Source organism: Eretmochelys imbricata, unplaced genomic scaffold (genome assembly GCF_965152235.1).
Source record: "Eretmochelys imbricata isolate rEreImb1 unplaced genomic scaffold, rEreImb1.hap1 Scaffold_49, whole genome shotgun sequence".
In the NCBI taxonomy this organism is placed as follows: domain Eukaryota; kingdom Metazoa; phylum Chordata; order Testudines; family Cheloniidae; genus Eretmochelys; species Eretmochelys imbricata.
The window spans coordinates 14,071-38,710 of NW_027554361.1; the positions used below are offsets into that span (position 1 = coordinate 14,071).

The 24,640-nt window shown below is 60.1% G+C and overlaps 1 protein-coding gene across 1 annotated transcript in view; it reads left to right on the forward strand.

Annotated features, from left to right (window-relative positions):
• Positions 1-24,640, forward strand: part of LOC144258870 (ryanodine receptor 1-like) — a gene marked incomplete at its 5' end in the record, with an annotated part of 45,735 nt that overhangs the window by 14,062 nt on the left and 7,033 nt on the right. Inside the window, 20 exons of the mRNA XM_077807006.1 lie at positions 1,689-1,859; positions 2,108-2,167; positions 2,737-2,874; positions 2,964-3,076; positions 3,550-3,646; positions 4,100-4,206; positions 4,444-4,495; positions 5,572-5,643; positions 5,719-5,818; positions 5,935-6,014; positions 6,560-6,636; positions 7,087-7,160; positions 8,145-8,162; positions 15,511-15,591; positions 16,164-16,252; positions 16,491-16,619; positions 16,962-17,066; positions 19,788-19,817; positions 22,691-22,772; positions 23,121-24,430. Coding sequence (XP_077663132.1) covers positions 1,689-1,859; positions 2,108-2,167; positions 2,737-2,874; positions 2,964-3,076; positions 3,550-3,646; positions 4,100-4,206; positions 4,444-4,495; positions 5,572-5,643; positions 5,719-5,818; positions 5,935-6,014; positions 6,560-6,636; positions 7,087-7,160; positions 8,145-8,162; positions 15,511-15,591; positions 16,164-16,252; positions 16,491-16,619; positions 16,962-17,066; positions 19,788-19,817; positions 22,691-22,772; positions 23,121-24,430 — 2,985 coding nt within the window. The remainder of the gene's footprint in view (positions 1-1,688; positions 1,860-2,107; positions 2,168-2,736; positions 2,875-2,963; positions 3,077-3,549; positions 3,647-4,099; positions 4,207-4,443; positions 4,496-5,571; positions 5,644-5,718; positions 5,819-5,934; positions 6,015-6,559; positions 6,637-7,086; positions 7,161-8,144; positions 8,163-15,510; positions 15,592-16,163; positions 16,253-16,490; positions 16,620-16,961; positions 17,067-19,787; positions 19,818-22,690; positions 22,773-23,120; positions 24,431-24,640) is intronic.

The following is a 24,640-nucleotide window of genomic DNA, read 5'->3' on the forward strand; positions in this document are numbered from 1 at the left end:
ACAGAGTGTGGGGGAGTCTGGGCCCTGCACCCTTCTTCCTGGGATTCACCGTGACTCTCAGCCAGCCAGTAAAATGGAAGGTTTATTAGATGACAGGAACGCGGTCTAAAACAGAACTTGTGGGTACAACCAGGAACCCTCAGTCAAGTCCTTCTACGGGGCAGGGAGCTTAGATGCCAGGCTTGGGGTTCCCTGCATTCGACCACCCAGCCCCAAACTGAAACCCAAAAACCCCTCTCTCCCGGTCTCACTCCTCCTCCCCCACCGGCTCCTGCTCCAGCCTTTGTCCAGGTTCTTGGGCAAAGGTGTCACCTGGGTGCAACCCCCTCCCAGCTCAGGTGACAGGCTTCCCGTGGAGTCACCCCCGGCTCTCCCATCCCCCGTGCAGACAGTCCCAGCAGATGTAGACGCCGTTCCCTGGTCAGTCCACCCTGCTCCGTCGCACGGTGCCCACTCTGCACCCAGCCCATGGCCCGTCGGCTGTCAGCACACCCAGCCCACCGGCCCCGAGCCACCTTCCCTCTGCCGGGGCTTTTCACCGGCGACCTGGGGCCCAGCGCAGGGGATTTGTGCCCCCCCCTTCCCCAGCGTTTGCTCCTTGCCCCCAGCTGTCTCTCAGCCCCGAAGCTGCATGCGCCAGGCCAGCTCTCTCCGGCTCCTGATCTGAACCGGTTTGGTTCCTCTGGGCTCTCGCTGTGCAAAGCTGGGGAGTGGGGGACGGGGAGGAGTGAGGTCCCGTCCCTGTTCTTGACCCCCCACCCCTGGATCACGGAGCTCATAATCACCCCTCGTGACATCCCAGCCGGAGCAGGGGAGGAGGCGGTGCACAGGGATGTCGCAGGCAGATTATGCTGCCTTGCCTGCCTGCCGGGCTGTGTGTGCCGTGGGGTGGGGTGCGGTTGTTGGGGGGTGGGAGAGCTGTCTGCGCCGTCCCCTCCCGGTTCGTGCCCCCAGCTTGGCAGGGGCTGCCCCGGGAAGAGCTGTGGTGTCCCTGGGGTGATGTCTCCGTCCCCTGCCTGGGGAACCCCCATGCAGCCCATGACACGTGGGGGGAGCCTCTTCCCCACCATCCTCCACCCGGTCAGCTCCCTCGGACCCTGTGCTTCCTGGCGGCTTGCTGGGTCCACAGCCCTCCCGCTGAGGTGACCCTGGGCTCCTGCGGCCTGAGCTCACTGGCCGTTCCCAGGTGGATTCGGGGAGCCCTGAGGCCCCCCCGCTGTACCGGGGTAGGGGGTGAGGCGGCCCAGGCCGGCCAGGGGCTGCGCTCACACAGAGGGGCTGGGCTGGGCGGCGGGTTCAGAACTGGAGATTTCTGAATTGTCAGCATCCGTGACTGAGCGATCGTGTCCCCTGGGGGGGCAGCCCCCCCAGTTGAGCTATCCTAGTCCTTGAGGATGCCCCTCCTCAAATCCCCCAGGGGTTACCCAGCCATCTTTGCCCTTTCACCTTTTTCAAAGTGGCCCTGCTCCTCCCCTCCCCCCCTGGAGGTGGGAAGCCCCGCCCCCCTTGGGAAGCCCCACCCCTCCATCTTGGTGGGGGTGGGGCTAGCCCGGTACCCCTCTCAGGGTGGGAGGGGCGCTGCTGTGGCCGGACGCTTCTGCCTTGGCATGTTGGTTGGAGGCAGAGGACTGTGGGGTGGGGAGGGTCACTGCCGGGGCCCCGCCCTGACACCCCCCTGTACCCCCCAGGCGGGCAGCTCAGAGCAGGAGCGGACCAAGAAGAAGCGGCGGGGAGATCGCTACTCCGTGCAGACCTCGCTCATCGTGGCCACGCTGAAGAAGATGCTGCCCATCGGCCTCAACATGTGCTCGCCCACGGACCAGGAGCTCATCACCCTGGCCAAGGGCCGCTATGCCCTGGTGAGCCAGGGGAGGAGCCGGGGGGAGCAGGGGGAGGAGCTGGGGGAGTGGAGGAGGAGCCAGGGTAAACAGGGGGAGGAGCCAGCGGTGGAACTGGATGGGGCTGTTGCCCTTGGGGGTGCAGTGAGTCTGGAGAGGAGAGGCGGTGATAAGCAGCTGTGGGGGGGGGAGCGGCTTGTGCTGGGGGGGCAGCTGGGTCTCCGTGTGCCCCCCCCGAGTGACAAACTCTGTGCCCCCCCACCCCACAGAAAGACACCGACGAGGAGGTGCGGGATGTTCTTAACAACAACCTGCACCTGCAGAGCAAGGTGAGTGTCCTCCCCAAAGGCCAGCATCCCCTCTTCTACCACGGGCCAGCCCCCATTTCTCCCCCGGACACCACGGGCCAGCCCCCATTTCCCCCCCAGGGCACCATGAGTTGGCCCCATTCCCCCCGCCAGGCAGCACGGGCCAGCCCCCATTCCCACCCCACGAGTGCCACAGGCCAGCCCCCCTTTTCCCCCTGGGTGCCAAGAGCCAGCCCCTCTCTCAGCCCCCTGGGTGGCATGGACCAGCCCCGTCATTTCCTCTCTGGGGCTATGTGTCAGCCCCCTCACTTCCCCTGGTGCCATAGGCTGGCCCCACCTTCTTCCCCCGTCCGGGTGCCACAGACCAGCCTCTCCTTACCCTTGGGTGCCATGGGCCTGTCCCCCTTTCTCAGCCCCCCAGGCGCCATGGGCCCTCTCCCATGTTACTCCCCCAGCACCATGCCCCTAGCCCAGGGCACCCAGGCTCCGGCCTGCGCCCCCTTGCCCCATAGACCAATGCACATCCCTGTCGTTGTCCCCCGTGAGGTGCCGTGTCTGACAGCCCCCTCCCCCCCCCCCCCCCCCGGCAGTGCGAGAACCCTGCGTCCATGCGCTGGCAGATGGCCCTGTACCGCGAGATGTCGGGCAAGGCCGAGGACGCCAACCGGCCCGAGAAGATCGTGCGGCGGGTGCAGGAGGTGTCGGCTGTGCTCTTCCACCTGGAGCAGGTGAGGGGCGGCAGGGTGGGGGGCGCAGCACGGGGGAGGGGCTGTGCTGTGGGGTCTGGGGCTCTAACCCCCCCCCCGTCGCCCCACAGACCGAGCACCCCTACAAGTCGAAGAAGGCCGTGTGGCACAAACTGCTGTCCAAGCAGCGCCGTCGTGCCGTGGTCGCCTGCTTCCGCATGACGCCGCTTTACAACATGCCCAGGTCAGCGCCTCATCTGTCCCGGTCGGGGCCCGCGCCCCCTAACCTCCCCGGCCAGGGGATCCACGCCCCCCAACCTCCCCGGCCAGGGGATCCACGCCCCCCAACCTCCCCGGCCAGGGGATCCACGCCCCCCAACTTTCCCCTGCTGGGAGAGGGGGAACCACACCCCCTGCCATGTGGCCCATGCCCTCCCATTCTATGGGATCCAGCTCCCTGTACAACCAACCCACCCACCAGATCCACAGTGCTCCCCAGCACCCTGCAGGGTCCACGCTTCCCCACTACCCCGCAGGATCTCTGCCCTCCCCGGCACAGGGGTGCAATTTCAGCCCCCCACCCTTGTCACCCCCCACCCCCGGCTCTGGGCTCCAGGTGGGATGCTGGCTGCTCAGTGGGTGCAGCTGGGGTGGGGGTCTGGGTCAATCCCTGCCCCCCAACCCCCTGCCAGGCCTCTGATCTGCCCCTTCCCCCAGGCATCGGGCCTGTAACATGTTCCTGGAGAGTTACAAGCTGGCCTGGATCGTCACGGAGGAGCACGCCTTTGAGGACAAGATGATCGACGATCTGGCCGTGAGCCGGCGGGTGCTGGAGGGGGCGGGGGCTCGGGGGAGGTCTGAGCTTTCCACATCCCGCAGCCGGGAAGCCTGGGTCCCGTCCCTGCCCGGTTGCCAGGACGCCTGGGTCCCGTCCCTGCCCGGTTGCCAGGACGCCTGGGTCCCGTCCCTGCCCCGGTCCCATCCACACCCGGGCACTGGGTTCCGTTATCTCCCGCTCCCTGCTCTCTCACCCTTGCCCCAGGGGCTTGGGGGCAGCAGGACGTCAGCGGTGGGGGGCTGGGGGGGAGGAAGTGATGGAGGAAAGGGTGGAAGCGGAGCAGGGGCAGGCTCCTGGGCCCGTGGGCTGGGTGTGGGGAAAGCCGGGCACACCAGGCTCTCTCTGGCGGGGACTCATGGGGCTCCCAGCACCGCCGGGCTGGGCGGGTTCACAGCTGCTGACTCTCCCCTGTCCTGCTGGGGGGAATAGAAACCGGGCGAGGAGGAGGAGGAGGAGGAAGAGCAGGTGGAGAAGAAGCCTGACCCCCTGCACCAGCTCATCCTGCACTTCAGCCGTACAGCGCTGACGGAGAAGAGGTGGGTGCCGGGGGCAGGGGCAGCGTTGGGAGCCAGGACTCCTGGGTTGTATTCCCAGATCTGGGAGGGGAGTGGAGCCTGGTGGTTAGAGCAGGGGGGCTGGGAGCCAGGACTCCTGGGTTCTATCCCTGGCTTCAGGAGTGGGGTGGGGTCCAGGCTCTGTTGTAGAACTCTTCAGCTGGCCTCTCTGGAGCGTGTGGTCCTGGTTCTGACTTTGACCTATGCGCTGCCTTTCAGCAAACTGGACGAGGACTATCTGTACATGGCCTACGCCGACATCATGGCGAAGGTGAGTGACCCCAAGTCCACATCAGCTTCTTGCAGCACATCTCACCCCCGCAGCACCGCCGGCCCCTCCCAGTGTACGTCTCACCCACTGCCCCCTTCCCTGTCCAGTGTGTCGCCCCATTTCCCCTCCCTGTCATTTACCGAGGTTGGTTTGAGCAGTCTCAGGAGAGCCCGTCAGACTCATGAGTGGAGCCGGATTTGAACCCTGCTCTCTGGGTGTTCAAGCAGCAGAGGATCTGAATCCTTCCCTCCCCAGACTCTCCCCTCAAACCAGATTTGCAGTAAGGGGCAGTTTACCCTTCCCCCACACCTTCACAAACTTCTGCTCCTGCTACTCTGGAGTGGCTGGAGGAAAACCCCCAGTCACAGCCCTGTGGGCTGTAGTAGCAGTGTAGTAACTTAAGAGTAATGGCAAAATATCTTTGGAATAGCAATGGCATAGCAGCTGTATAATATTTTTGGAATGACTGTGTGGTATCTTTGGAGCAGCGATGTAGTAGCTTTGGGGTAACTAGGTAGTGTCACTTTGTAATGTTGTAGTATCTCTGTAGCAATGATGGAGTAACAACTTCGTTTCTCTGGAGTAATAGCATGAGTCTGGAGTACATTGTACTAATGTAGTGTCACTGGAGTAACAAAGTACTAGCAGTTATAGTGTTTCTGGAGTAACGGTGTCATATCCCTGGAGTAACAACAGAGTAACAGCATAATGTCTCTGGAGTAACAATGTGCTAATGGCACAGTATCTCTGGAGTACCATTATAATATCTCTGGAGTAATGGTGTACTAACTTTGTAGTGTCTCTGGGGTAGAGGTTTAGTATATGTGGAGTAACAAAGGACTGACCGTTTGGTATCTCCAGAGTAATGATATAGTATCTTCAGAGTAATAATGCAGTATCTCCCGAATAATGGTGTTGCATCTCTAAAGTAACAGTGTACTGGCAGTGTGGTATCTCTAGAGTGACGACGTAGTATCTCCAGAGTACCGGTGTAGTATCTGGATTGGAGGGGGGGCAGCAGGTATTGGTATTTGGCTCCCAAGCACCCCTCACTCTGGATCCCCTTTCACCCCCAGAGCTGTCACATTGAAGAAGGTGAAGAGGAAGGTGGTGAGAAAGACGAGGAGGAGGCCGAAGGGTCCTTTGAGGTAGGTGATCCGCTCCCTACCTCCAGTCCTGCCCCAGCCCCTGCCTGTGCTGACCCTTGTGTCTCCACCCCACAGGAGAAGGAGATGGAGAAGCAGAAGCTGCTCTACCAGCAGTCGCGGCTGCACAACCGCGGGGCAGCTGAGATGGTGCTGCAGATGATCAGCGCCTGCAAAGGTGAGATTGGACCCTCGCCTGGGGAGGGACAGCGGGGCGGCTTGACGGGAGGCTGGCAGGTTGTGGGGTGAGCCACATGCCAGGCTGGTAACCAGCATTGCCTTGGTTGTCGGCAGGGGAGCCAGGTGCCATGGTGTCCTCCACACTCAAGCTGGGCATCTCCATCCTAAACGGAGGCAACATGGAAGTGCAGCAGGTATGGCCATGCTGGCGTCGCTCCAGGGCCAGGCCCCCAGCACTTTACTCAGACCTTACACCGGCAAAGCTCCCGCTGAGCCCGGGAGTAACGGCTGAGTGAAGGTCGAGCAGCACGGCCACGTGTTGAGTAACCGGCCAGTCACGTCCAAGTAACACGTTCGTAACTACTGAGTAACAGGTGAAGAAGTGTGGGGTAAAGAGGGCTTATCCCCTCAGTAACAAGGGGAGTATGCAGTGAGTAACAGCTGAGTAATGAGTAAATGTGCACTGAGTAATGATGGAGAAAGTGCTGTGTAATGGCTGAATAACTATGGAGTACATGCTGAGTAACTAATGGGTACACTCTGAGTAATGAGGGAGGATGTGCAGGGTACAGCTGAGTAGCTAACAGGCATGAAGAGTAACAAAGGAGGACGGGCTGAGTAATGGGCTGAGTAACAAGGGAGGACAGGCTGAGTAACAGCTGGGTAACTAATGGGTATGCAGAGTAACGAGGGAGTAGTTGCTGAGTCACCTCTCACGGCCGCTGCCTTTGTCCCACAGAAAATGCTGGACTACCTGAAGGAGAAGCGGGAGGTGGGTTTCTTCCATAGCGTGCAGGCCCTGATGCAGACCTGCAGGTGAGCGGGACCGTCCGTCGTGTGTCCCCTTCTGCCCCTCTGTCCCGGCCTGCGTCCCTCCCTCCTCGCAGGCCGAGCTGGTCCCTGCCGACCTCCTTTTCCTTCCTGCGTCTGGCCCATCTCCGTCTCTCCTTTTACCCCCTTTTGCTGCCAGCTGTTCCCCCTCCCTGCCCTGTTACTATGGGGAGCCAGCCGTGGAGGGACCCCCAGGGAAATCGATCCCCTTTGCCCAGAGTGGCATTGCACGGCCCTGCTTCCCACCCCCCAGCATGCCGGGGCGAGCACCCATCGGCCCCCCACTCCATACCCCCGGGGGGAGGGGGCTTGGCTGTGTTAGGCTGTGGGCCCTTCCCCCAAGGTGCACTGGGGGGGTGGAGGGTTGATATTGATGGCAGGGTCACCCCACTCCCCTCCCCCCCGGCCTCTCCTGACCCCCATTTCTCCCTGCAGCGTCCTGGACCTCAATGCCTTCGAGCGGCAGAACAAGGCCGAGGGACTAGGCATGGTGACCGAGGAAGGAACAAGTGAGTCCACGCGGCCCCCACCCCTGTCACCCTGGCTGCTGCCCCCAGACCCTGCAGATCGCTGCCCCATATCTCAGCCCCAGCCCAGACCGCCCCGCCCGACATCTCAGTCCCAAGCCCTGCAGATCTCTGCCCCCATCGCTCCCCGGGCCAGGCCCCCCCACATCTCAGCCCCAGTCCAGCAGATCTCTGCCCCCCGCCCTCTTGACCAGGGTGCCGGGATGCTGCCACAGCAAGTGAGTGATGGCCTTGGGGGATCTCAGGCCCCAATCCCAGCAGCCCCTGGGGCAGGGTCACTCACGCTAATGAAGCACCTAGCAGCCAGTGCTGGGACTGTGGCCGCTGGAGCCTCTGAGCTAACAGGCCTGACTCTGAGCCGGGGAGTTTGGATCCGCAGGTCCAGGGTTCGATCCCCTCTCAGGGTGGGCAGTGGGGGCTGGGAGGGCAGGCTCCGGGGGCACTGCCCAGCGAAGGGGGGATGTCTAGGGCAGGTTATGGGCGGGACAGTGAGATGAGTCAGGGCCGCCCTGCCCCCACGGGAATTCCTGGGTGGGGAGCTGATCCTGCAGCGGCTGCTGGGAAGAGCTGCATCAACCGGTCTCACGGGACCGGGCCCATCTAGCCCGGCCTCCTGTCTCCATTGGAGGAACCCTGCAGCTCAGAGCTGATGGGACACCAGGGCCCCCTCCCCCTCCTTCCGCCGCGGCCCCTCCCCGCCCTCGGTTTGTGTTCACAGCTGCCGTGTGGTTGCGGGCTCCCCCACCCCCCCAGAGTGAGGCGCTGCTATTAATCCGGATTGTAATAACGCCCCCTTGCCCCGCCCAGGGCGGCTCTGACTCCGCATTAATGGCGTTAATCTGGTTTTAATCATCTCCTTTTCCTTTGTGCTGTGATGTGTTGCGCTCACCTCCTCTCTCCTCCCCTTCTCTTCCTCTTCCCCCCCCTTCCCTGCTCCCCCCATCCCCCTCTCACCGGCGCCCCCAGTCATCCGTCGGGAAAATGGTAAATAACCTGCTTCTGTGGTGGTTTCTTTTTCCGGGCATTTTCTTGGTCTGTTTTCTAACCCGGCGGGCTTGTTCCAATGCCAATGGCTGATCAGAACCCCCTGCCCCCCAACATGAGCCCTGCCCAACCTTCGCGGGGTGGGAAGTCACCAGCAGGTGTGTTGGGGCCGGCAGGGGAGGGGCAGCTCCGTCTTGTTATTGTAGGGTCGCTTGTGAGTGCCAGTCTGCCTGTGCTGACGGGTTCATTGGAGGGAGCTGAGGCTGGCCTCATCGGTTTGTTATCTCAGGGTTGCTGGGCTGGGGGAGGAAGCACAAGCTAAGCATGTTGGTTTGTTATTGTAGGGTCTCTCAAGCACGGAGCTGTGCTCACGGGTTGTTGTGTTGCACGTGGGTGCTAGGCTGCTGTATTACCGCACGTCTCCTTGAGGTTACTTGGCCACACATGCTCACTCGTTATCCTGACGGGGGTCCTGTGTGCAGCTGGATTATGTACGTCAGCTTGTTATGGTAGGGTCGCTCCTTGCCGAGTCTGTGTTGCTCTCAGTCCGAGGGAGCAGCTGGAAATGCTGATTTCAATCAGTGCTGTGAATCAGGTTTTGCACTTGTACCTTTTAGTGATTTCCCTGCCGAGGGCTTGATTCCCGTCAGCTGGTGACCATTCGGCCGTGGCGATCGGCAGCAATATTGAGCCTTTTCACGACATTTGGGACTTCTTCTGCCGGTTAGGACAGTACACCCCAGCGACAGGCGTTTGTTGACCATTCGTGCGGCTTAAAGCTTGCCCAGAGTCAGAGTCTGGTCTGCCATTCTACGGTTGTGATTATTTCAGAGAAGGGCGAATGGCGCCTGTCTCGTTTGCTAGACTACGACTCAGTTTTTACGTATGATTTGCGTCAGGCCCTGTTTGGGTAGAAATGTTCAACTCAGTGACAATTGCGCAAAACCAGCGTTTGAATGAAAGCAAACGAGCTAGAAATGTTAAAAAATAAAAAGTTTATTGGGCAGCGTTTTGCAGTGAAAACTAGCTGATCTATTCAACAAAGGAAGCATCTGTGGCTAGCGAAATGTAGTAGCTGTTTCTGGTTACCATGGCCTTCAGGATTGAAGAACTAGTAGATCTCGTCCTCTCCAAGACTGGAAACTGTCTCCCAGTCGGTCGCTGAACTTTGGGTGGCCTGGCCAGTGAATTGAACTAGTTGAATAAACGGACACAGCTAAAATTTTCTCTCTGCCCTTCCCCAAGTCGGCTTAGCCCATCGGCAAACTCTGGTTCTTGGGGCTCAGCTGGGGACTTGCACATGTTCAGTGCTACGACTTGCTGGGAAATTTGGCAGCAGATATGGATGGGCTGAATCTTCGTTTCTGTATTTGGGTTAAAATGTTTTAACAGTTCATAAATTTAGGCTGTGACGTTGGTTCTCAGTTTCCAGTTTAATTTTAAATAGGTTTATTGTTAAAAAATAAACCTGCATTTAATTTAAATGTTTGAAAAAATCTGATTTAAATTTTAAAGTACCCTCTGATTTTATTTTATTTTTTATTTAACAATCAAGGTTATCCACTCTGTTGCACATGCTGGTTTGTTATGCTGGGCAAACCCAGCAGGAGGTACTGGTTTGTTATAGTAGGGTGTCCCAGAGAAGGTTGGTTTGTTACGGTAGGGTCTCCCGTAGGGGGGGTGCTGGTTTGTTATGGTGGGCAGACCCAGCAGGGGGTGCTGGTTTGTTACGGTAGGGTCTCCTGGGGGGCTGGTTTGTTATAGTAGGGTCTCCCAGTTGTGGGGGGGCTGGTTTGTTGTGGTGGGCAGACCCAGCCGGGGAGCTGCGGTGGTCGCTATGCCGTGCCGTCTCCCCCCTCCCCAGGGTGTGTCAGGCCCGGGGGTTCTGATCAGCCTTGTGGGGGAGGCAGGGGTGTTTCCGTGGCTCCACGTGGCATGTCCTGCAGCTTAGGCCGTGCCCCCAGCAGCCTGGAACCGGCCTCTCCCGATCTGCACCGAGTACTAACCGCACCCCTTGCCCCGGCCCCCCCATGCTGGAACCGGGGTGCTCCGGTGACCTCGCCATGAGCCACGTTCCCCGCTCTCGTCAGGGACTCGCCCGCCCCGCCTGATACCCTGTCATGGACCCCTCCGCCTCCCCCAGCCCTCCCGGTCTCTTGGGGCTACGAGCGTGGTGGGCAGGGCTGAGCGACCCTCTTATTGACCAGATTCCCTAGCCAGCTCAACAGCGGACTACACCCCTGAGTAGTCACGACGTGGCATCTTTGTGTTACCGATGTGGCGTCTTTGTAGCCTCGAAATGGCGAGGAGCAATGTGCCGTCTCTGCAGTAACACTAGTATCTGTCTTCTTCGGGTGCGTGTTCCTGTCCATTCCAATCAGCTGAGCGCGTGCCGTGAGTACGCTGGCTGGAAGAGGTTCCCCCTAGCAGCGTCCGCAGGGTCGGCCTGGGTGCCCCTGGGAGTGGCGCCTTCATGGCACCCAATATGGGACCCTGCCGACCCACCACCCGCTCAGTTCCTTCTCGCCGCCGGCTTTCCACTATCTAGCCTAGTGTACGTCGTTATCATACTGGTTGTAGTTTGCGCAATAGTTACGGTTAGTGTGGATTTCTTATAAGTTTCACTTGGGAGACCGCTGGATGCTCCGCATGGTGAGAAAGGGGATATTCACTCAAATTCTCAGTCCTCCTGCCCTTCCACCCCCCTTCCCTGTCCCTCTGCGGGGACTCCTCTCATGAGCAACTTCTTGCCCAGGAGGAGCACTCGCTCCTCTCGCTAGGAGCAGTGGAAGAAGTTCCTCAGGGCTACAGGGGCAGGAGGAGGGAGGGAGGGATAGCTCAGTGGTTTGAGCATTGGCCTGCTAAACCCAGGGTTGTGAGTTCAATCCTTGAGGGGGCCATTTAGGGATCTGGGGCAAAAATTGGGGATTGGTCCTGCTTTGAGCAGGGGGTTGGACTAGATGACCTCCTGAGGTCCCTTCCAACCCTGATATTCTATGATTTTCTATGATGAGGAGCTTTTCTTCCCGGTATTTCATAATACTGAAAGCCAAAGCCGGCCTCAGGCCCATCCTGGACCTGCGAGAACTCAACAAATTCATCAAGACACTCAAGTTCCACGTGGTCTCCTTGGCCTCCATCATCCTGTCATTGGCTCCAGGGGACTGGTATGCTGCCCTCGACTTGAAGGACATGTACTTTCATATAGTGATTACCCCGTCCCACAGAAAATACCTCAGATTTGTGGTGCGCAGCAACCGCTACCGGTTCACAGTCCTCCCGCTCGGCCTGTCAGCGGCGCCTTGAGTATTCACCAAGTGCCCGGCAGTCGTGGCTTGTTCCTGCGCAAGCACCAGGTACAAGTGTTCCCCTACCTCGACGACTGGCTGATCAAGGGCCACTTCCGGGCCTTAGTAGAGGCGCAAGTCAAATTCATCAGGGCAACGTTCGATGGGTCCGTCGGGTCGGCCTGGGTGCCCCTTGGAGTCATGCCTTCATGGCACCCAATATGGGACCCTGCCAACCCGGCGCCCTCTCAGTTCCTTCTCGCCAGCTGCTCCGACAAAGGGGTAAGAGGGTGAGTATTGGGCTGGACATGAACAAAACATCTTGAAGAACAACAGTTACGAGAAAGCGAGTAACCGTTTTTTCTTCTTCGAGTGCTTGTTCCTGTCCATTCCAGTCAGGTGACTCACAAGCCAAGTTCAGGGGGCGGGGGCGGCGTTGTCCACTGATTGGAGCACGGCTCATCTGAAGGCCACCTCGTCTTGGGCCTGCTGGGTGATTGCATAGTGTGCGGTGAAACTGTATAGAGGAGCACGTCACTGCTCTGCAAATTTCCTGGGTAGGAATGTCTGCCAGGAATGCTGTTGAAGAGGCCTGCACCCTGGTGGAGCACGCAGTAATCGGAGGAGCAGGCAGGTTCTAGCACTCAAGTCTGCAGGACGTGATCCATGACTAAATCCGCTGAGAAGAGACGGGAAGACCTTTCATTTTGTCCGCCACAGCCACGAATAACTGGACGGGCTTTCGGAACGGCTTTGTTCTCTCGATGTAGAAGGCTAATGCTCTGCGGACATCCAATGAGTGAAGTCTCTGCTCCCTGCCACTCGAGTGCGGCTTACGATAGAACACGGGGAGGAAGATGTCCGGGTTGATGTGAAAATGGGAGACAACCTTCAGGAGGAAAGCCAGGTGAGGCCTGAGCTGAACCTTGTCCTTACAGAACAACGAGAGGGTTGGCTGGGGGCCGGCAAAGGGAACCCCTGCACACACCACCCGTGGGTCGAGCCACCACAGAAGGGAGTCGAGCACAAGGCGAGGCAGAGTCCCGACCCAGTCCAAACTGTCCCGAACCGGCCGATACACCGAGGCCAGCCACGATTGGAGCAGCCGCAGTCCTGAGCCTGGCGTGTTGCACCACATAGGTACACGTGGCCATGTGTCCCAGAAGTCTTAGGCCATTTCGTGCCGTGGTGGCGGGACACTACCTGAGACTCCGAACGATGTCGCCCATGGCCCAGATTCCAGCAGGTACGCTCTGGCCTGGGTTGCGTCCAGCAACATGCCTATAAACTCTACCTGGTGAACAGGGGACAGAGTGGACTTCCGCATGTTCAGGAGAAGGCTCAGTGCGTCGAACGTTGCCCTGATGAATTTGACTTGCGCCTCTACCGGGGCCCAGAAGTGGCCTTTGATCAGCCAGTCGTTGAGGTACAGGAACACTTGTACCTAGCGCCACGAAAAATCTTCCGGCTGTCATGTACGCAATGTGTGCACACAGCTGATTGCAATGGACACGAACAACACATCTCGAAGAACAATAGTTATGAGAAGGCGAGTAACCGTTCTTTGTAGCAGCACCATAGTAGTGATGTAGAAACTTATAAACAAACTTATACAAACTTTGTACAAACCTATAGAAACTTTGGCTTCACTTTCTAGTAAGGCTGTGGTGTCTTTGCGGTGTCAATGAGATTGAATGTTCACAGTATTGTGGTGTCTTTCTAGAAATTATATGACATCTCTGTAGTATCTTTGTAGTAACAATATGGTGTCTGTAGTAACAATAGAGTAATATCTTTATAGGACCTTCGTGGTGGTTTTGTAATAGCTATATGGTGCTTTTGTAGTCTGTTTGGAGTTTCAGTGTGGTGTCCTTGGAGTTAACAATGTAAGAGTATTTTCATAATATCTTTGTGGTAGTATCTTCAGAGCATCTATGTAGTTACAATATAGTAACAACCCTTTCAGCATCTCTGTACTAATATTGTAATAGTAACTTTGTAGTATCTTTGTCTTAACCGTGGGGTCATGACTTTGTAGTATCTATGTGGTCACAGTGTGGCAGTATCTGGGTAGTAACAATGTAGTTCCTTTGTCTCTATTCTAATAGTGTGGTAACCATATGCGAGTATCTGTGTAGTAACAATGTAGTAGCGTCTTTTCAGTATCTCTGTTCTAATAGTGTGGTAGTATCTGTGTAGTAACAGTATGGTAGTATCTGTGTAGTAACAAAGTAGTAGCATTTGCAGTATCTTGTGCAATAATATTGCGGTAGTGTCTGTGTGGTGACTTCAGTAAGTGGTGGTTTTGGGGTCGTAACTGTCACACACACACTAGCGTCTCTCTAAACAGCGAAGCAACAGACACAATTGGGGACAAATCTCCCTAGCTACCTAGGCTTGGGTGAGATGACCTGTGGTGACCTCTTCCTGCCCTGCTCCCTGCCCCCCAGCACCATGATCCCCAGTGATCAGGAGAGAGGAAGGGGGAGTCGACAGTGGGGAGAATCCCAGCTGCAAAGGGGAGGAAGTGACTTCATGAACCGTGGAAAAGGGGCTGGTCATTGATGCCGCGTGGGACGATACGAATGCGCCTGGGGGCCAGGCACACAGCCCCTGCCCCCAATGCGATTCATACCAGCGTTACTGCCCAGTGCCCCAGTATGGTTGGTGTGACTGACCCTCTGCCCTTTGCCACTAATCCTGGTAACCAGCCAGGAGATGTGACAGACGTTACTCAGACACCCCCCAGCATTAATCCTGTGTTACTCTGACTTGACTCTCACAATATTCCTGTGTTTATTCCCACATTACTCAGACATTACTTCTCCATTACTGGACTTCCCCTGTGTTATTACAGCAGCGCTCTGATTTTACTCCTAGTTACTCTGAGGTTACTCCTAGTTACCCTGACTTTACTCCTAGTTACTCATAGACTCACAGATATTAAGGTCAGAAGGGACCAATATGACCCTCTCGTCTGACCTCCTGCACAACGCAGGCCACAGAATCTCACCCACCCGCTCCTGCGATAAACCTCTCACCGATGTCTGAGCTATTGAAGTCCTCAAATCATGGTTTAAAGACTTAGAGTTACTCTAGTTACTCTGACTTTACTCCTCGTTATCCTGACTTTGTGCCTACATTACTCAGTTTTTACTCTTGCAAAACTCCCACCTGTCTCTTTGCCTGAGTTCAGATGTCAGGATTTGGCCCCAACAGAATTATTTAAATAAATACCCCATGGCTCCCCAGTAAACCAGCCAGTAATGTTAATAATAGTCCCTCTCCCCCAATACCCTCCCCTCTTCCCTCTGAATTCTCTTTATCCCCCCCGCAACTGCCCGCTGCATTGGCCAGGAAGGGACCCTGCTGGGACCAGCTCTGCTGGCACCAGGATGTTGGGGGCGACGATATTGTTCTCCAGCGGGTAACAAGAAACAATATCCCACCCACCCCATCCGCCACAGGCGACAACTCAAAGGAGCCCTGCGGGTCCCTAATGAGACGCATGCTGTCTGAACCCACTAACCTGAGCTGAATCCTGCAGGCCTTGCTCGGGCTCAACTACCATGGGAACCAATGGGGTAGATCCTGAGCTCCTTACTCAGGGGTTACTCCTTACTTACTCATGGTGGGGGTTACTCCCTACTTACTCGGGGATTACTACCTCTTTACTGAGGGATTACTCCCTCCCTATTCAGGGTTTACTCCATCCTTACTCAGGGTGGAGGTTACTTGCTCTTTACTCAGGGTAGGGGTTACTCACTTCTTACTCAGGATTTACTCCGCCTTTACTCAGGGTGGAGGTTACTCGCTCCTTACTCAGGGTGAGGGTTACTCCCTCTTATGACCTCAGAGTGTTAAGCCCTGAGCAAGGCCTTCCGGGTGGTGCCCCCTTGTGCTGTGTCCCAGAGTGTGGGCTGCCTGGCCGCCACTGGCCCCTCTCCCCAGGCCCCCTGCACGCGCTGACCCCTGTGGTACCACACCCAGGGCCCCTCGCCCGGTCGCGGCTGCTAATGTTGGCCAGTTCTCTCTCTCCCCCTCCCCGTGCCCCGCTCTAGGAGAGAAGGTGATGGCGGACAACGAGTTCACGCAGGATCTCTTCCGGCTCCTGCAGCTCCTGTGTGAGGGCCACAACAACGGTACGGCCGCCTCGGCTTGGGGGCCCCGCGAAGCCCAGAGACTGAGGGGGAGGCGTGGCTCCTCTGGGGCGGGGAGCGTGAGGGCGATGGGGGGGTTGTGAATGAAGGGGGTTGCAGCTGCCTGGCTGGGTACTCTGTGGGTAGCGGGGCAGGAGGGTGGGTGCTGGGGGAGTGTGGGGCGGGCTCCTGGGTGGGCGCATGGATGGGTAGGGCAGGTCGATGGGGGATGGGAAGCCAGGGATGGATGAAGAGGCAGGCGGAGGGTGGGCCCTGCAGAAGGGGGCATGAATGGGGGGCATTGTGGGTGGGTACCTGGGTCGATGGGTGGGTGGGTAGTGGGCGCTATGGATTGTGGGAGGTGGGCGCTGCAGGTGAGGGGCAGAGGGTGGGGGGGTGGGCTGGAGAGACCCACGCAGGACCAAGGCATTGTGGGTGGGGAACAAAGCCCCCGGCCGCTGCCCACGCGCCGCCTGGCACAGCTCCTCCTGCACGTCCCAGCGCCCCCCCGCGCCAAGGGGTCTGGGCAGCGGGTCGGTGAGGGGGCCTGACCCGGCGTCTCCCCCCCGCCGCAGATTTCCAGAACTACCTGCGCACGCAGACGGGGAACACGACCACCGTCAACATCATCATCTGCACTGTGGACTATCTGCTGCGGCTGCAGGTCAGCGCCCCCCCCAACCCCTCCAGCTGCCCCCCGCCAGTGGGCACCGGCCCCCGGAGATCCCTCCCCGCCAGGCAGCCGGCCCCTGCAGCCTTCCCCCCGCAGCCGGCCCGTGGCACAGACCGCTCGGGTGTGGGGGGCGGTACCCACTCAGCCCGCCGGCCCCGCAGCCAATGGGGGGCAGAGGGCTGAGCCCCGGGATCAGCACTAACCCCCCTTCTCCCTCCCCCCCTCCCAGGAATCCATCAGCGATTTCTACTGGTACTACTCGGGCAAGGACGTCATCGACGAGCAGGGCAAACGTAACTTCTCCAAGGCCATGGCCGTGGCCAAGCAGGTGTTCAACAGCCTGACAGAGTACATCCAGGTACGGCCCGGGCACTGCCCCTTGGCGCTGCCCCACAGCACATCCAGGTACGGTGCCCGGGCCCTGCCCCAGAGCGCTGATCCCCAGTACAGCCAGGTACGGCTGCATCTGCACCCTGCCCACTCCCATTCTCCGTGCCAGCAAGGAAATAAATAGATGCCACTGTCATGTGGGGGCGGGGGGGCTGGGGGTTGAAGATGACCCCTATGTAACCAGCTCCACGCCCCACCCCAGAGGCGGCTGCATCTCCGCGCCGGGCGAGGGTCCCCGTGGGCAGTTCGTGCAGGTTTGGCCAGTGAGGCGCTGGTCGTTGCTGCTGCTGACTCTGTCTCTCTCCCGCAGGGCCCGTGCACGGGCAACCAGCAGAGCCTGGCCCACAGCAGGCTGTGGGATGCCGTGGTCGGCTTCCTCCACGTCTTTGCCCACATGATGATGAAGCTGGCTCAGGTAACCGCAGCTGCCAGCGCGGGGCACGGGCGGGTAGGCGGCAGGCTGGGGGGGGGGACACGTGGTGGGGCGTCTGTCTCCCCCGCAAGGGGTCGCCCGGATGCTCAGGACTCGCCGGGCTCGGGAGCTAGGGACACGCGTTCAGTGGCCAATCGCAGACGTGCCATCCCAGTCTCCAAGGCCCTCGGTCGCCGCCCTGACCCGTTCGGTAGCCAGCTGCTCCAGGTCAATTTCCGCCGCCTGGAAGCAGGGACCCTCCAGCCGGGGCAGCTGCCGCGAGCGTTCGTGTCTAGAGGGCATGTCCGCTGGGGCTGGGCCCCCCACATGGGTCCCAGTCCGGGGCTGGGGACCCCCCTGCCAGTTCTGATCTGGGGCTGGGCCCCTCCGCCGGTTCTGATCCAAGGCTTCCCTCCCCCCATCGCTGATTCTGCTCCGCCCCCCCCGGCCCCGGCTCCGCCCCGCTGGTTCCGATCCGGCTGCGGGGGGTGGGAATGGAGACCAGAAAGAAGGATTTGGAGTTCAGTTGAAGTGCCGCCCAATCTTAACCCCTTCTCCCACACAGTAAGTCTCATAGTTGTCGAGTTGGGGGGAGTGACTTTGACCCCTTTAATTGCCGCACTAACCCAGATCGCTCTGTGCCCTGCCTGTCCTCCCCTCCCCCGATCCGTGCCCCCCCCCCCCCCCCCCCGAGCCGTGGCAGCAGCTTTGGGTGTTCTCTGACCGACCCATTTTTGTATTTCCCTGTCTCGCCTTCCTTTATGGGTCACGCCCCGGTCAGTGCCCCAGGACGCCCAGCAGAGCGGGGCCCACAGGGTTGGCACCCCCATGCCCCCTCTGGGCCAGGCAGAGGTAGGGCCCCCCATGCAGCCCTGTCAAAGGGAGGTCCCGGGCCCAGCGCTGCCGCGGGGCAAAGTGTGACATAAATGAGGGGAAGGGGGGGAAGGATCCAGGGGTGGGGGTGTGTGAGCAAGCAGGACTCTTGTCCGTCCATCTGTCCATCCACCCAGCCCTTCATCCATCCACCTACACCCCCATCTATCCATCCTATCTGTCTATTCAGCCCTTCATCCATACATCCGTCTATTCATCCATCCATCATTCCATCCGTCCATCTACCCAGCCCCCACCCGTCCGTCCATCCATCCATCCATCTCTTCATCCATCATCCTCCCATGCATCCATCCATGCATCCTCCTACACCCCCATCTATCCATCCGTCTATTCATCCATCCCTCATTCCATCCATCCATCTACCTAGACCCCACCCATCCATCCATCCAGCCAGCCCTTCATCCATCCATCCTCCCATCCATCCATCCATCCTCCTACACCCACATCCACCAACCCACCCAGCCCTTATCCACCTGTCAACGGAGTCACTGGGTCAGTGCTATGGAGCTACTCCGTACGAAGCCAGCCAGGACTCTGGGGGAGCCTCCTGTCTCTGAGCGTCTGTGTCCAGGGCAAGAAGCTCACACAGCTTCGACCTTCCTGAATCTGACCTCGGAGCATTCAGCATCCCCTTCCTGACCGTGTGCTTCCCGCAGTGAGTCCGCCCAGGCGGGGATCCTGGGGAAACCAGAGGGCCCTGCCCCCCAACTCCACAGGCCTACGTGACTCTTAGCCAGCCAAGAAAACAGAAGTTTTATTAGTCAAGAGGAACAGAGCGTAGGGCAGAGCTTGTTAGCACAGAAATCAGTGACTTTCAGCCAAGTCCATCTTGGGGGGAAGGGAGCCCAGAGCCAGGCCTCTGGCCCTCCCCCTGCACCCCAAGCCAGCCCCGACTGACTCGCTTCCAGCTGCCTGGCCCCTGCCCTGCCCGTTGCTCCTCCTCTGGCCTTTGTCTCGCTTCCCGGGCCAGAGTCTCCTGGGTCTCAGGTTATGAAGGGGAGGCCAGAGCATCCCTGCAGGCAGCTGGAGCAGCCCCCGCAAAGGGTACACACAGCGTCCATGCAAACCAGTAAGACTTACATGCAACATAACAAGGGAAAATCCCCACTTTGTCACAGCACCCTTTACTCTTCACCCATCTACCCGCCCACCTCTCCATCCTTCCTTCCATCCTGCTTGTCCTCACGTCCATGAGACCAGAATCTCTGCCCCTCACGGAAAATAGATTCACATACAATTTTGAGTGATCCATTCCAGTGGTTAGAGCAGGGGGGTCAGGAGTCAGGACTCCTGGGTTCTGTCCCCAGCTCTGGGAGGGGAGTGGGGTCTAGTGGTTAGAGCAGGGGGGTGCCAGGAGCCAGGACTCCTGGGTTCTATCCCCAGCTCTGGGAGAGGAGTGGGGTCTAGTGGTTAGAGCAGGGGGGTGCCAGGAGTCAGGACTCCTGGGTTCTATCCCCAGCTCTGGGAGGGGAGTGGGGTCTAGTGGTTAGAGCAGGGGGGTGCCAGGAGCCAGGACTCCTGGGTTCTATCCCCAGCTCTGGGAGGGGAGTGGGGTCTAGTGGTTAGAGAAGGGGGGTGCCAGGAGCTGGGACTCCTGGTTGTAAGTGTGTCTGCACTCCAGACTCCCCTTAGCTCAGACCTTTCCCTGCTGCCCTGTAGACTCCATTAGTTCTGGAAACCCCAGCCCCTGTTGCTGCCCCCTCCTGCCAGGCCCAGCTCAGGGGTTGTGGGGCGGGACCCCCTGCCAGCCCAGGCAATAAAGGAAGGGGCCGGACATACAAAAATGCTCTTAAAAATGCTGAATAAAATTTTTATTCTGATGTGTGACAGATGAGCCAGCCGGCCGGACTCCGAAATGGCGTAAGAACCTGTGTGTGGCACGCGCCATCTCACGCCCGCGCTCGCCCCGCTCCGCCGCCCACCTTGTCTGCTCCTCTCCTCCCCTCGGGCTCCAGCTCTGTGCCCAGTCTGATCCTCCAGCCTTTTCCCTGGCCCCCTTCCTTGTTCTCCCTTCCCTTCCTTCTTCCCGCTCCCACCCAGGCCAGACCAAGCTAACAGCACCGGCCCAGTGCCACAGACAACCCCCCCCAGCTTGATACTCACCATGCCTGCCAGCTCCCCCCAGGCCCGAGCCCCGTAACTAAGGCCCTCGGAAAGCCGTTTGATTTGGCAGGATTTGGGGATTTATTATTTTCTGATTTCGTTTTTTTCCATTTTTGTCAAAAATTAATTCCATCGTGATGGGTTGTTTGTTTTTTAAATCCGAACAGCTTGGTCCATTGACAGCAATTAGGGAGCCTTACGATAAAGGCGTAAAATCGGTCGGAATTGGAGGGCGACGGGAAACCCTGATTTTACAAAGAATAAATCGTACGATTGAAACGAGACCTCCTGCCGCTCCGCAGCGCAGGTGACGGTGACCCCGTTCCCGATCCCGTTCTGCAGGAGCGCTCGGGAATATGGCCACACCGATGTTGCTGAAGAGTAACACTGTGTGTGTGTGTGTATTGGGGGAGTGTGTGAGGTTGGGGGACACCCCGACTTCAGCCTCTCCCCCCAGCTCCGCATGGCCCAATAGATCAGGGGGCCCCGATCTGGAGCAGCTTGACTATCTTAAGTGTGGCTGCAGGTAGCTCAGCCGTGCAGCCCCCCTGCCCGCCCCGGGGCTCCCCGACTCCAGGGGGCTTTCATAGGGCCCCACATAACGATGTCCCTCCAGAGTCCCAGGTGGCCCCACCCCCACCTACTGCTTTCGGACCCAGTGCGCGCAGAGGGGTCTGACCCCCATGGGTTATCCCACCCTGAGTCCCTGATCTAGGGCGGCTGGCCCATAGCTGAATGGGGGGGGTGTCCCCTGGTCACACCCCCGCAGCTGGGGGGGGCGGGGCATAGGTGCCAGCTCATGGGATTTCCCTGGTGGGAGCAAGGCCCCGCCCTTCCTGGGCATGGGCGAGGCTACAGTTGCATGGGTACTGTAATCCCTCTAGGAGAGCAAGGGGGAAATAGCCCCCTTCCCGAGCCCGGGGGGTGCCTGGGCGCCTCCCAAAAAAGTGCAGGGGGTTGGTCTGGCCTGGGTCCCCCCCCCCATCTGGCACATCTCCTGCCCCCCCGTGTAACAATCTCCCCCCGCTCCTCCATCCCCCCGGCATCTGGGCAAGGAGGCTGGCGCCGTGCTTGGCTGGTGCTTCTGTTTGCTCTGAGCTCTGGCGGGAGGTCCCGTGTCCTGGTGGCGATCTCTAGCGGGTGCTGATGGGGGATGGCGGCGGCCGGGCTGGCTGCGCCCCCCCTCTCCCCCGCGTGCACCAGGAAAAGGGCCTCCGCTCCAGGAGCGTGGGGCCGGTGCGGGGGTGGGAACCCCACCGCCTCGGAGCGGCCCGACGCGCGTCGCCAGGCGTGCGCACGCCATCGCACGCACGTGGGCACGCCATCGCACGCACGTGGGCACGCCATCGCACGCACGTGCGCACGCCATCGCACGCACGTGCGCACACAGTCCCGCAGGCCAGTGCACGCCAGCGTAGAACGTGATTCGACAGGGCCACGCATCGCACAGGCCGCTGACCTGAGCACCCGAGATCTCGTGCGAACGCACACGTGGGCTCACACCTGCACCTACGCACAAGACCTTGCGCACGCGCCTCGGATCACATGCACAAGAGCGCGTGTGCAAGGTCTTGTTCACACGCAGGGACGCGCCGCAGGAGATCGCGTGCCCACGCGATCACACGCCTGGGAGCTTGCACGCACACGTGAGCTCTCGCACACCCACATGTGCGCACGCACAAGGGGGACATGCATGCAATCCCATGCACGAGGGCTTGCGCACTTGTTCCTCCCTGGGGCCGAAGTGGGGGGCGATCTCCCCTGCCCGTATCCGCGTGGTCGTTTGGGTTGGAGGGGGTGGATCTCTGCGCCCTGTCTTGGCTCCCCACCCTAGAGCAAGCTGCGGGGGGGTGGGGGCTGGGGACTCCCTGCAGGTGCCTGGGGGGGGGGGTTTTCCACACCCAAACTCTCTCTTTGTTGCGCTGCCCGTGAGGACCATTTCCGGAGCAGGCTGTACCCCGAGGTAAGAGGGGGAGGGGTGAGGCTCCCCCTCCCCCGCATAGCCCCAGCCTGTCGGGAGGCTAGCCGGGAGCTGATGGGGCATCCCTGTGTCTGCAGTGCCAGGCCCAGGGGAAGGGGCCGGAGGGGGAGACCCTGCCCGGGGCGGGGTAGAAAGGTCCCTCGCCAGTGTGTGGTTCTGTCCCGACCAGGCATCAGGCCACAGCCCCAGCTGGCATGGTGCAGGGCGGCTTCAGCTGGGGTGGGCCCACCCCGCCTGGGCGCGTCGTAGCAGGCAGGGGTTCGGCGAGTCGGATGCTCCAAAGTCCCCGGCGCTTGGGCCTGGGGAGCGAGAGTCTGGGCAGCCCTGGGCACTGCCAGGCCCCGGGAGAGGCTCACGGCGCCCAGGCTGGGGTCACGGGTCTGGCTGGGGTCTGAGTTCGGGGCATATCCCTGGTCTCCCCTCGGCCCATAGCGCAGGGGGGCTGGGACCCCAATCCTGCTGAGTCAGGGAGCGTGGCTTGCAGCTTCCAGCCAGATACACTGATGAGGGGAAAGGGCCGTGCGAGGGTGGGGGTGTGAGTATGTGCAGGGGGGGCCGTGCGAGGGCAGGGGCGTGCATATGTGTGGGGGAGCCATGCTGGCATGGCGGGAATCTTGCACGTCTCACGTCGCTCCCCATGTCTCCTCAGGACTCCAGCCAGATCGGGCTGCTGAAGGAGCTGCTGGACCTGCAGAAGGACATGGTGGTGATGCTGTTGTCCCTGCTGGAGGGTGAGGGGCACTGGGCCAGGGCTCGAGATCCCCCAGTGTGAGCTGCTTCCCCCACCCCAGCCGGGCAGATGGCAGCGCCTCTCACTGGCCCAGCCTGGCACATGTGGGCATGGTTCAGGGCACCACAAACCCTGTCACTTGTCCTGGTCCTTCCTGCCTCTCCATCCTTTCCCCTCCCTCTGCCTTCCATCCCCATGCCCGTCCGTCTGCATGCAAACGCCTCTGGCCATCCCCGTGTCTTTCTGTCTGTGCAGCCCTGTGCACACTCTTCTGTCTGGCCATCGCCCCGCATGCCCTTCTGGCTGGTTGTCCGTCCGCCTAACCCTCTCTCCCCCTGCCCCGACCCAGGCAACGTGGTGAACGGCACCATTGCGCGGCAGATGGTGGACATGCTGGTGGAGTCGTCCAGCAACGTGGAGATGATCCTCAAGTTCTTTGACATGTTCCTGAAGCTGAAGGACATCGTGGCGTCGGACGCCTTCCTGGACTACATCACGGACCCGCGGGGGCTCATCTCCAAGAAGGACTTCCAGAAGGCCATGGACAGCCAGAAGCAATACACGCCCTCCGAGATCCAGTTCCTGCTCTCCTGCTCCGAGGCGGACGAGAACGAGATGATCGACTACGAAGAGTTCGCCAACCGCTTCCAAGAGCCGGCCAAGGACATCGGCTTCAACGTGGCGGTGTTGCTCACCAACCTCTCGGAGCACGTGCCCCACGACAGCCGGCTCAAGACCTTCCTGGAGCTGGCCGAGAGCATCCTCAACTACTTCCGGCCCTACCTGGGCCGCATTGAGATCATGGGGGCCAGCAAGCGCATCGAGCGCATCTACTTCGAGATCAGCGAGACCAACAAGGCCCAGTGGGAGATGCCCCAGGTCAAGGAGTCCAAGCGGCAGTTCATCTTCGACGTGGTCAACGAGGGTGGCGAGTCGGAGAAGATGGAGCTCTTCGTCAACTTCTGCGAGGACACCATCTTCGAGATGCAGATCGCGGCGCAGATCTCGGAGGAGGAAGCGGGGAAGGAGGAGGAGGAGGAGGAAGAGGGCGAAGGCGGGGAGGGGACTGAGGTGGAGAAGGCGGCCGGGGCTCCTCCGGAGGCGACCTCGGCTTTCGGGGAGTTCCTGGACGGGGTGCTGGACTTCTTCCGCCTGTTCACCTACCGCAACCTGCGTCGCCAGCTCCGCCGGCTGAAGAAGATGACGGTCAAGGAGCTGGCGGTGGGTGTGAGCTCCTGTGTCTACGCCGTCCTCCTGGGTGCGCTGCTCTTCTTCTCCGGCATCCTCAAGGGAGTCTTGCTCCTCCTCTGGACCGTGCTCTTTGGCGGCGGGCTGGTGGAAGGTGCCAAGAAGCTCACGATGACCGAGCTGCTGGCCAGCATGCCTGACCCCACGCAGGACGAGGTCCACGGGGACCTGGGGCCGGCCGAGGACGGGCAGGAGACGGCCGAGGGCGGGGAGGCGGCCCAGTTCGTGGAGGACGGCAAGGAGGAGGCCCCCGACGAGGAGGAGGCCTTCAGGCTGGAGATGAAGAAGGACACCGGGCATTACCGAGCAACTGCCCCCGATGCCCCCGGGGGCCTAGGGGATATGGGGGACACCACGGCGGTGGAACCGCCCACCCCCGAGGGGACTCCCATCATCAAGAGGAAGCTGGGGGTATGTTGGGGGTTGGGGCAGGGCTGGCCTTTTGACAGCAGTCAGGGCTCCGGGGTGGGGTGGGGGTGTCTAGTGGTTAGAGCGGGTGGGGGCTGGGAGCCAGGACTCCTGGGTTCAATCCCTTACAGACAGGTTCCCAGCCCAGCTGGGCCAGCACTCAGGCCTGGTATCAGGTCTCCCGTCTCAGCCCCAGGGGAGGGCTGCTTCCCA